At 42.9% G+C, this 12,750-nt stretch overlaps 1 protein-coding gene across 1 annotated transcript; it reads right to left on the reverse strand.

The window, feature by feature from the left end:
• Window positions 1–7,177: 7,177 nt before the first annotated feature.
• LOC102618323 (uncharacterized) lies at window positions 7,178–8,605 on the reverse strand. The gene is made up of 2 exons (XM_052436079.1): window positions 8,086–8,605; window positions 7,178–7,998 (listed from the first exon to the last, which is right to left on the reverse strand). Exons 1-2 carry the CDS (start codon window positions 8,603–8,605, stop codon window positions 7,178–7,180), a joined length of 1,341 nt encoding a protein of 446 aa, XP_052292039.1.
• Between the last annotated feature and the right edge of the window lie 4,145 nt (window positions 8,606–12,750).

Genomic DNA, 12,750 nt, shown 5'->3' on the forward strand with positions numbered 1-12,750 from the left:
AATGCACTGTAAGTGCAAGATGTGCATAGTTTGCTACATTTGGCTTTACGTTTATGCATGTAACAGTATGACTTGTCAAGCTATAACTATCCTCAAGGACAAGTGGCTATACTTTATCGGGGTTTGTTTAAAATTTTATGCATTAACTTATTAAACTTTACATTAAAAAATGTTTTTACCAAAAAATAATATGACTTTTTGTAAATTAGGAAGGTCGAGGGCGTTCTAAGAGTACTTTTTATTTGTTTGTTAGTTGTCGCTTGTGCATGTATATTATTATGACCGGTTAAAGTAGATAAAATGAGAGAATAAAAAATTACCACTTTTCCTCCAAGATATAATTGTGACCTTGTTATATGAAAAAGGTCTAGTAATTGGTACTGGTTCATGCAAATTTTATTGGTTCGGTTGGGACGGTTCAAAGTATGCACACAAAAGACATTGGGGCACTTTTATTTATACGAGGCCTGTTTGATTTAGAATTTAGATTTAATTTTTGTTTTGGAAATTAAAGTATGGACTAAAAAGTATTCAAAAAAGTGTTTTTATTACAATAAAGAACACAATTGTTTGTTGAAAAAGGGTAAACAAAGAAGTAATAAAATTGGGGGTGGTCTGGTTCACAGGCGGGTTAGCAAAAATTTATTTAACCCAAGTTAACCCATTTGAAATTTCAATCTCACTAAACCAAACAATTTTGCAGTATCTCACTATCAAATAAGTGCGAAATCAATTCATGTTAACGTTAACTTTTAACTCAAGGCATTAAGTATTTATCAAATGAGCAATGTTAGGTATCCTAAAATCTAAGTTCTAATTGAAAAATATCAACTCATATAGCTTTCATCTATTGGATGTTAAGTAATTTTATAAATTATAAAATCCATCATTTAATAGATGGATAACGCATGACATTGAGATTTAAGTTACGAGTTAAATGTTGGGATCTCTAATATTATTGTTATCAAATTCTTTAATGTTTCTCACTTTTAATTTTTTTTTCTTTTTGACTTAATTTGCAGTGTACATTAATTAAAATAATTGAATGAAGACAGCATTTTTTTCTTGTGAGATTATTATTATTATTATTATTATTTAATATGATTGTAATGTCAGTATTTGGTTTCTATGGAGGAATGTGCAAACTAATGCCCAAATTTAGAATGACAAAAGAAGCTAAGTATCGTTTTATAACTTAGCTTATTTTATATATGATGCTTTCGTAACTCTAGTCTTTTTAGTTTAATATATTTTCAGATTTTCATTAAAAAAAGAAAAAAAATTTTCATTTTGATCAAGCGTTGCTGCTTGCTACAGCAGTGCTAAAGCGTAAAAATATATTATTCAATTAATTAACAAATATCTATATTGTCATGTTTTAATTTTTAAAATTAAAAAAATTCTGTCGGTGAGTGGATACTGGATACCATACGTTTCTCTCTTTTCCAAACCCACACGGGAGTTTATGAGTGAGTTTGTAAGCAAAAATATCATTCTTAAGGAACAAGGATGGTGTTGAAAGGTTTTATTTTGAGAATTTCCTGTTCCTGGGTTTTTTCAGAACCCTAAATCTAGACGGATTCGGTAAATCCTACCCAGATGGGGTTAGTCCCATTCAACCAAAACGGAATTTTCGAATCCGTCTAGATTTAGGATAATGCTTAAGCGTTTATGGTATATAAAACGAATCACGGACTTTTTCAACCATTCACACAGCCACCACACAGATCACAACTATTCAGAGTTCTCCCGGAAGTGCAAAAACAAGATGCCATCAGAAACCGAAACCACGACCACCTACGCGATCGACTTACGATTTGATGAAGCCTTGAACACCAAGATCTTGAACGTGCTTAGGAGTAAGGATATCTTAGGACCAGTGGAACCCAGATTGACTATTGGGGTCGCACATGCCGAGGCACAAACATGTTCATCAGCACTCTCCATACTGGAGAATGTCCTCCGTCAATACATCACAATCCAGGAGCGGTTTCCAGTTCGACTGAATGGAGTGGAATTAAATCACCCGGTAACAGAACCACGAAACTTTCTTAAACTAGGTCCGGTCTCCTCGTTGATGCACCTTTTGCGATGCCATGGCAACTTCCATGATGCTCTCAGAATGGAAGATCCCGATCATCAGCTTCAAATTTCCCAGGATTGCATGTTTGAGGGAAATACTCCGACGAGACCAGACGTGATGAGCAGATGTTTGGTGGCAGAAGTCTGCGAGCAGGTGTGTCCTGTAAGAGCCAGGTAGTAGGGGAACAGGGGCAGGAATATCCTGCTCATCCACGAGCACGTCATCCGCGAGGCCAATTTCCTGTAAGAAGCATAAAGCCATTCATGTTGTATTCTTGCTAAGGGTTGATTCGAGGAGACCCGGTCAATGACAGTTGGCGAGGCATGCTCTCCAGCCCGAGAATCTAGGCACGAAGGCCACGCAACCACCCACGACTACGGAAATGGGGAATCCACGTTCGAGAGGTGGGAGGATAACGGGCGTAGACTGCAGAAAGCTGGGATTCAGAGGAAGCCTATAAAAAGGTAGCCAACGAAGGTAAAAGGGTTAGCAATTTTGAGATTAGAAGAGAGATAAAAGCAATTCTAAAAGAGAGAAAACAACCTAACAGCCATAAGATTTGTGGCAAGCGTTCCCCGATCCTTCATATCTGACTTAAGCGTCGGAGGGTTTGCGCCGGGAAAACAACCGGTGTACTCTGACCTGTCTGTGTGCGCAGGAACCTCTGGAGAAGAAGCTTTACGAGGAGAGATCCTGGTCGTGGTGAAGTTGATCGAGCAGAGACCCTGGTCGTAGAACGAGGACAACCAGAATCTCGCATCAACATTTTGGCGCCGTCTGTGGGGAGCTGAGCAAAAAGCTTCTGTTGATAGCAAGAAGAGGAGTGAAGCAAGTGAAAAGCAATGGAGATAGGAGGAAGTAATGCACAAGGGGGTGATTTGATGCTTAACGATTCCGTGACGCTGAGGGAGATAGCCAGTGAAGAACGGGAAAAAGCCATGTTCGACCGGATGGAACGGATGGAAAAGCAGATGGAGACCCTGACAACCATCCTGCATGAGCTGCGGAGTGAACGCAGGGTAACCCAGGAGGAAAGGGTGAGAGGTGGTGGAGTGGCACCAGGTCTTGATAGTGCGAGGAGAAGTCAAACTACCAGGAGATTTTGTGGTGAGAGAGATAACATACCTCTGCGGGGAGAATTTCATCGAGAGGAATAGCAGTCCCCAGCAAGACGGATTTTTGACGAGGACGACGGGGTGACGAATGCAGAGGAAACGGAGTTGAGGCAACATTTGCATGATGTAGAGCAAGAGCGGGATCAAGTTGCTGCACGTGACCCTGGTCGTGCAGTGCAGCTGGAGGAGGAAGTGCGCAGACTAGCGCAGATAATTGACGACATGCAAGGAAGGAGCAGAGCTCCTGATTGGAGGATAATGCTGGACGGAGAATCACCGCTCGCAGCATAAATCATTAGGGCAATTATTCCAAGGGATTTCCGCCTCCCAGATCTTAGATACGCGGGAAGAACTGATCCGCTGGTGCATATAGAGCGCTTCAACGACATAACTGGGGTACAAGGATTATCTCAATCCCAAAGGTGTAGGGTGTTCCCACTATCCCTTGAGGGACGTGCACGAGAGTGGTACAGGAAACTTCCTCGGGGCAGCATTAAAACCTTCGAGCAGATGTGCCAGGAATTCGCAGAGCAGTTTAGTGGGGCGATGGCACCAGAAGATGACATGATGGAGCTGAAAAGCATGAAACAGGGGGACCAAGAAACCCTTCGGGAATTCATCAAGAGGTTTCATCGTGCTGTCCTCGATTTGGGAGCCTTCAACCATCCTCAGGCACTAAGGGGATTGAAAGAGGGAGTAAAGATAGGAAGGTTGTGGTACAACTTGAGAAGCCCAGCTATTCAGTCATATGCGGCCGCATACGAGCAGGCTAAAAGAGACATAGAGATCGAGGAAGAAAAGGCGGCTCAGATTAAAACTGACCAGCTAGAGGGGTTGGAAAAGAAAGAGAAGAGGGCACCACCAGGGAATGGGCCGATCAGGAGGAGGGACCACCAGGCCTCAGGTAGTGGAGCAGGAGGTCGGGTAACAGCTTACCAGCCTCATCAGAGGCCACCACAATATCAGTGCAGCAGGGCGCAGCCTCCTCGTTCCCCAGCTAGGGAGCCTTAGAGAAGGCATGATTCGACATATGGTGGTCTTCATCAACACTTCCACGGCAGTAGAGGGAGCAGACCAGAAGTGCTGCCACTACCCCCAGCTCAAAATGGAGCAAATAGAGAAAGGGCAGTACACCTGATCGACCAGAACCAGGACTACGGGCGGTATACTTCATTGAAGATGTCCCTGGACGAGGTGTACGAGGCCATAAAGGACCGATGATTGCTGTACCTCCCTACCCCAATAACAAAGCTACCCGGCAGGAGAGATAGGGGACGTTATTGTAAGTTCCATGGCACTCATGGCCATACCACAGCAGAGTGTAGAGATCTCAAGACCCAGGTAGAAGATTTGGTGAGAAATCGGTACCTGGACGAGTTTATAGATGGGACCTCCCAATGGTAGCCTCGACAAATGAAGGGGAGCAAAGAGACAGGAACTTGAGGCGCGAGCAGCCTGCAGTTAGGGTGATAGCTGGGGGCCCAACATTGGCCGGAGATTCCAACAGGTCGAGGAAAAACTATGCTAGATACGCCATGACCAGCAAAGAGGTATTCTTCAACACCCCAGCAGCCAAACGTGCCAGAGTCAGGCAAGTGCCAATTATGTGGACAGATGAGGATGAAGAAGGAATTCTGTACCCCCACGAGGATGCTTTGGTCATCAAGGCCACTATCGCTAGCAAGAAGTTTGACAGGATACTGGTTGACACAGGGAGCTCAGTTGACGTGTTGTTTAAGTCAACCCTGGAGGAAATGGGAATAGCAGACCTGAAGTTGGAATACACCAATACCTCCTTGAAGGGATTCGGAGGAGGAAAGCTGGTCCCACTGGGTGTGGTCGAGCTGCCTATCACAATTAGGAGCTCCCCGACAGAAAGAACTATGATACTAGACTTTGTGGTGGTGGACAAAGAAGGTCCATACCAGATGATCCTCGGTCGGCCATTTCTGAGGATGAGCAAAGCGGTGCTGTCCAACCATTATCTGGCTCTGAAATACCTGGTGAATGGGGTAGTTGGAGTGGTATGAGGAGACCAGAGGATCGCAAGAAGTTGCTACTCCTCGGCAGCAAGGGAAGCAATGCAGATAACATCCCTCGATACCCGAGTAGAAAACAAGAAGGGTCATATAGAGTCAAGCAGATGGTGGGACCCGGAGCTTACAAGCTGGTTCGCACGGACGGCCACGAGGTGAAACGCCCATGGAACGCAGCACACCTCCGAAAATACTTTCAGTAAGAGTTGTTCACATTTTAAAGCAATTTCTGCTCGTGCTCTTTTTCTTTTATTTTTATGTTTTACGTCAAAGCAAGTTCATGTAAAATCAAAACCTGCAATTAATGGAACGTCGAGGAATGCCATTCACTTGAAACTGTGATAAATTTTCTAAGGCATGCAAAGGCTCGTGAAGTCTCAAAGCCTGTTTTATGGCGAGACAGAAGCCAAGCATGCCAGGATCTGCTCGACCACGTGAAGGCGAGCAGAATCCCCAAGCATCGAAGAAATCATCCAAGGCATGCAAAGGCTCGTCAAGTCTCAAAGCTTGTTTATGGCGAGACAGAAGCCAAGCATGCCAGGATCTGCTCGGCCATGAGAAGGCTAGCAGAATCCCAAGCTTTGAAGAAATCATCCAAGGCATGCAAAGGCTCGTCAAGTCTCAAAGCCTGTTTATGGCGAGACAGAAGCCAGGCATGCCAGGATCTGCTCGGCCACGAGAAGGCGAGCAGAATCCCCAAGCATCGAAGAAGTCACTAAGGCATGCAAAGGCTCACCAAGTCTCAAAGTCTGTTTATGGCGAGACAGAAGCCAAGCATGCCAGGATCTGCTCGGCCACGAGAAGGCTAGCAGAATCCCAAGCTTTGAAGAAATCATCCAAGGCATGCAAAGGCTCGTCAAGTCTCAAAGCCTGTTTATGGCGAGACAGAAGCCAGGCATGCCAGGATCTGCTCGGCCACGAGAAGGCGAGCAGAATCCCCAAGCATCGAAGAAGTCATTAAGGCATGCAAAGGCTCACCAAGTCTCAAAGCCTGTTTATGGCGAGATAGAAGCCAAGCATGCCGGGATCTGCTCGGCCATGAGAAGGCTAGCAGAATCCCAAGCTTTGAAGAAATCATCCAAGGTATGCAAAGGCTCATCAAGTCTCAAAACCTGTTTTATGGCGAGACAGAAGCCAAGCATGCCAGGATCTGCTCGACCACGTGAAGGCGAGCAGACTCCAAAGCATTCGAAAAAATTTCCAAGGCATGCAAAGGCTCGTCAAGTCTCAAAGCCTGTTTTATGGTGAGACAGAAGCCAAGCATGCCAGGATCTGCTCGACCACGTGAAGGCGAGCAGACTCCAAAGCATTCGAAAAAATTTCTAAGGCGTGCAAAGGCTCGTCAAGTCTCACAGCCTGTTTATGGCGAGACAGAAGCCAAACATGGCAGGATCTGCTCGACCGCGCGGAGGCGAGCAGAATCCTAAACATCGAAAAATTTTCAAAGGCAGGTGGCAAAACCATATGCCAAGCCCGATCCTGCTCGACCAGACAAAGACGAGGAGATTCTCAAACGGAAAAATAATTCATGATTACAACTCAAGAAAGTAATCAAAAACAGTTTTTCATTAATCTATTAATAACCAACGAAGTAGTTAATTACAACGCGAGAAAAATGTTCAAGAGGATGGCGGATCAGTAAGCCGAGCAGCATCGGTTGGCTGAACCTCCTCAGGTGCGGGGGGGGTATCACCAGTTGCGTCTGGGGGGGTGCTCGCCTCGGCAACGACAGCAGGGGTGCTCACCTCGCCAACGTCAGCAGGGACTGAACGAGGAGGAGAACTTTCCTCCTCAATCACGATCGGCTCTATCCCTTCGGCATCTTCCTTGGCCGCTTCCTCGTCCATATATTGAGCAACACCAGCTGCAAGATCATCCATCTTCAGATCAGGATGCTGCTTCCCGAGGACGGCCATAATGCAGCGATAGGAATGCCAAAGTCCCTAGTCGTATTGGTTGTCGGCCTCCCTCTCCAAGTTCTCGACCTGAGCTCGGTGGGAATCGCGAAGAGATTCGAGCTGAGCCTCATACATAGCCCTCTGCCTTTGCAGATCCTCTTTGACCTTGGTCAGCTCCTCCTCGAGGGTAATGGCTTTTGCTTGAGCAAGAGATTCTTGCTCTATCAGCTTGAGGTTCTCAACGTTTAGCTCCCCCGCTTTCTTCTCGGCAACGTCAGCTATGGTCGTCGCCGATTGAATGTCCTCCTTCATCTTCCTGTCGTAACGGCCAACCTTGGCCTTATAGTAGGTGGTCATGCAGCTGAGATGGAAAGCGCTATACTGCATGGCTCCCACCAGCTCGCCCAGGGTACAACCGTCAAAGTCCTCCAAGTCCTTCTTGCTCACGAGTTTAAACAACTCATTGAGATAGGGGACCAAGTGTTCTGCTCGGCTGTCAGGTAAGCGAGACCGATGTGCGACAGGTGGAGAAGAGGAAGCAGGATCAGTGGCTGCTCCACTAGATTCCCCGACTTTAGCAGGAGCAGGAGGAAGAGCCTGCAAGGGAGGAACCTGCTGCACGATGTTCTTTCGCTTCGTAGCAGGAGCATCTTTGTTCTGGTCCCGCTTGGTTGTTGGAGGCCGAGAACGTTTCCTGGTCAAAGCTCCAATCACTGCGTCCTCCATCTTATGGCCAGGGGGCACCAAACGAGACTCGAGCAGGTTGTAGGTGGTTAACAGCTCTCGACTCAGGCAGGAATTAACCAATACGGCCTCGACCCGTTTGAGCTGGCCAGGCTTGAGCGGGAAATGAACACCCCAAGAAACTACAGCACAAACAGACACTTGGTTAGAGACAAACCAATACAGCAAGAACAATTATGGATACAAGACATCTAATGCGAGCAGGCAACCTGGGACCATGAAACGGGGTGGGACGCGACAATCCTTCCCGTCTATTTGTGCAACTTGACCCCAAGGACCCCCAGTAAAAAAGAATTTCCTCTTCCAAGTCCCACCACCACCAGTTGGAAGATCAGTTATGGGTTTCCTGCTCTTGGTACTAGATTGGAAGTAGTACCAGCCAGCATCTTTAAGGCTGCTCTTCAGCTGGTACATGTGCTTCACCTCATTAACCGTGGGTTCGCTTTGGCAACATCTGTCCCACAATATGAACAGACCAGAGAGCACTCTCCACCCATTGGGGTTCAGCTGACCAGGAGCCAGATTTAGCCCGTTAAGTATACGGGTAAAGTAGGGTTGTAAGGGACACCTTAGCCCAAACTTAAAGCTTTCCAGAAACAGGGTAACGTATCCCCTAGGAGGCCGGCTAGGTGTATCCTTCTTTCCTGGGATCTTGAGAGGAATTTCACCAGGAATGCTATACTTGAGCTGGAGGTCATCCAGCTCGATGAATGTGGTCGTGCAGGTCATGTAATCAATAGCGTAATCCCGTGACGAGGCTCTACCTCCTACTGTACTACGCCCCTATGGTCGCGGCGCTCCTGGTGAAGATCCTTCACCAGAATCACCTCCTTGATCCTCACTTAAGGTGTCTTCCGAGCCAGAAGGTCCCTCTTCACCACTACTTCCGCTCGTGGAGGTCGTTTGGGGGGACATCCTCCTAGCGCTAGTCCCGACACTAGACCTAGTGGGTTCTAAGGGGACCCCGGGGTCAAAAGCAGAATCAGCGAGTAGACTAGGTAAGAAACCTAGTTCGTCGTCACCAATCTCAACGACTTTCTCCTTACCCTTCGACATATCCTAAGTTCTAACCAAAACACCACCACCAACTACAACCTCAAGCAAAGCAGAGAGAAAAGAAATTATCTACAACTAACCAAGACCGAGAAAATAGAAGAAATACCTAAAGCGGGGACTCGGTCAGAGAGAGACAGCGATGAAAGCTGTAGTGCCGAGTTTCGTTCGCCGGAGAGACATGGCAGCCTTTTCCAGTCCCACGCGAGCAAGAGCTATTGAGTTTCTACTGCTGGTCCATTACATTACCCAACACCAGAAACTGGGGGACCGGTGTTTGAGGAAAATACTCCGACGAGACCAGACGTGATGAGCAGATGTTTGGTGGCAGAAGTCTGCGCGCAGGTGTGTCCTGTAAGAGCCAGGTAGCAGGGGAACAGGGGCAGGAATATCCTGCTCATCCACGAGCACATCATCCGCGAGGCCAATTTCCTGTAAGAAGCATAAAGCCATTCCTGCTATATTCTTGCTAAGGGTTGATTCGAGGAGACCCGGTCAATGACAGTTGGCAAGGCATACTCTCCAGCCCGAGAATCTAGGCACGAAGGCCACGCAACCACCCACGACTACGGAAATGGGGAATCCACGTTCGAGAGGTGGGAGGATAACGGGCGTAGACTGCGGAAAGCTGGGATTCAGAGGAAGCCTATAAAAAGGTAGCCAACGAAGGTAAAAGGGTTAGCAATTTTGAGATTAGAAGAGAGATAAAAGCAATTCTAAAAGAGAGAAAACAACCTAACAGCCATAAGATTTGTGGCAAGCGTTCCCCGATCCTTCATATCTGACTTGAGCGTCGGAGGGTTTGCGCCGGGAAAACAACCGGCGTACTCTGACCTGTCTGTGTGCGCAGGAACTTCTTGAGGAGAAGCTTTATGAGGAGAGATCCTGGTCGTGGTGAAGTTGATCGAGCAGAGACCCTGGTCGTAGAACGAGGACAACCAGAATCTCGCATCAACATTGCATGCCCCCAGATTGTTGGGAGCAATTTGCCAAAATCACCCTTTTTAATTCCAGAGATCAACTTTTTAAAGCCATTCGAGATCTGTGGCCGCTTTTGGATAGCGAGTTTCCTCTCACTGGCTTCGCCCATCAAGTCGCTTTGGTGGAATTGTCACCTAATCCCAGAGACTTATCAGTCCTTCCTCTCCGGGAACGGGCTGCTTCTGATCACTTGGTGGACGCACAGGAATAACCCACCGAGTTTCAAGATCGAGATTACATTTAGATAATAAAAATATTGTTTGTTTTTTGTTTCTGGAATTGATCTAATTTTTACTTTTGTTTTCATTTTTTTAAAATAAAAGGTGTTAATTGCACATATCAAGTTACTTACCATATTGGTTATTTGCGAGGTGGTATTTGAAAGCTTAAAACACAAGTGAGACCAATCGTATAGACTCAACCGATTGGTCCTGCTGTTCTCTCATGACCTTCAATTTTTTTTCTCAATTCACTGGATTTTCGTGCTCTTGATCCTCATTGTTGTTTATAAGCCTTTGTATGCCGTTTCTATGTACCGAGACTCGAATTTGAGAGCTATTATTCATGATTAATAATATTAGTTACCCCTTTTTATATTACTCTTTATACTTTTCCTTTACCCTATTCGTACCCCTTATTAAATTGACATACCTCAATTTATTTTATAAAAATATGAAAACTTCAATCAACCTCCAAAATTCATTTTGTCTCTGTTAATTTTAACGATCAAAAGGATAAAATTATATTTGTATATTTTCTTTTATGGTTAACTAAATATTAAAAGTCAAACCTCTATTTTTTTCTTTCATTCATTCCCAAATATTTTAATAAATTAAAGAATACACCTAAATACTTTAATAAATGTCACTTTACACCCTAATAGCTTATTATTTTCAAATTAATTATTTTTCACTTAATTTTTACTATATACAAAATCATTTGAACTTTTGAATGGTTGCTGCTGAGAGTCGCAGTACAGAAGAAGTAAGAAGCGGAAGCAAGAATAGAAGAAGAAAGAAGCAACAAGAAAAGAAGACGAAAAGGACAAAAGAAGACAAACAATTAAAAAAAATGATGAAGAAGAAGAGCACGAGACGAAGAATAAAAGAAAAAAGAAAAAGAAATTGAATAATTGAATTACATTTTTTTAAAACTAAAAATTTAAAATGTTTATCAGTTTTTTTTATTTTTAATATTTTAATCAAAACAGAAATTTTTTTCTTTAATGCTCGATTTCTTCTAACAGTCCAAACAATAAAATTATCTATTTAATTCTCGCAATTCCAATTTCTATTCAAATCTCTAAATAGCATTTTATCAACCTCTTTAATTTGTTCTAACAATGGATTCAATGTTCACAAATTTTCTTACAAGTCCCAATCAGAAATCAAAAACTAATTTCAAGAACTAAAGATTCCTTTAGAAATGTAACAAAAATATAATCTGCTATCACAATTACAACCCAAATCAATGGACTCAATCCCTAACTCTTAAATTAAAGCATTAATTAAAAAATTAAAAAAAAAAGAAAGAAAAGAAAAACAAAGAAAGAGGTTTTGCCGTTTAACTTTGAAATTTTTTTTTTTCAAAAACCCTAGCAACCATGTCATTACCACTGCCGCCTCCCACCACCGCAATTCCACCATCAAACAACTCGATAGCAATTGTTGGCCAACCTTCTTCTGCCCTTGATTCGCCACGAAAACGTCGCGAAAATCCTCCAAATCAAGAGCTCCACCAACAGTTCACTGTCGCCAAGCCAGCCATCACTGCTATCAATCCAACCCACCATTTGATTCATCCGACTCCAGCAAGCATATCTGAGCAAACAGCATCCCCAATCGCAACAAAAACCTTGTGTTTGGAGGAAAGATTTTGGATGGTTTTTGGTTGGGGTTAACGGAGAAAAACATGACTTATAAAAGAGGAGAAAAAATAAATAAATAAAGAAGAAGACGAACAAAGGAACGAAAAAGATGAAGAAGAAAGAAGAAGAGATTAAAAAAAACTCCCTTTTTTTATAAGGAAAATTATCATTTTACTACCAAAATTTTATTAATATATCATGTCAGTACCAAAATTTACCGAAAAATATATTTTATTACCAAAATTTTACGCCGTTATCACTTCACTACCATTCCGTTAAGAAAAAGTTAATGTTTAACGGAAATTAAGTTAAAAGTTTATTTTACCCTCAAGAGTTTGGTTGTAAAATGACAATTCCCCTAAAAATTCAGTAGTAAAATGATAATTCCCCTAAAAACTTGATAGTAAAATGATAATTTAATTATCAAATTAACAGACAATTTTACTCTTACAGCTGGAAATGTCTTTGATGCTCTTATGACATCAATAAATTTTTAACGTTGTTAACATAATAGTAGTGAATTGATAACAATGCAAAACTTTGGTAGTAAAATGTACTTTTCGGCAAATCTTGGTACTGACATGATATGTCAGTAAAACTTTATTAGTAAAATGATAATATCCTTTTTTTATAATTTTTGAGATTTTAATTTTTTTGATTATGTTATACATTTTAATTTTGATTATAATAATATTGACTGAGAATTATTTGATTTGATGCAAAGAAGAAGAAGAACAAAAATAGAAGAACAAAAAATAGAAAAAGAGTCGAAGATGGAAAAAAAAAAAAGAGTAGAAGACAAAGAAATAAGAAGTAAAAATTGATTTTTTTTCATTGTTGTGATATTGTAAATAAAATTCTTGATTATTATATTTGTTTTATAAATTAAAATATTAGTAAAAATTAATTTAAGTTTTTAAAGGTCTTTCATTATTATTTTTTTTCATAGAAGGTTTTCATTAATAAATTTATT

This window comes from Citrus sinensis, chromosome 3 (genome assembly GCF_022201045.2).
Source record: "Citrus sinensis cultivar Valencia sweet orange chromosome 3, DVS_A1.0, whole genome shotgun sequence".
Classification (NCBI taxonomy): domain Eukaryota; kingdom Viridiplantae; phylum Streptophyta; class Magnoliopsida; order Sapindales; family Rutaceae; genus Citrus; species Citrus sinensis.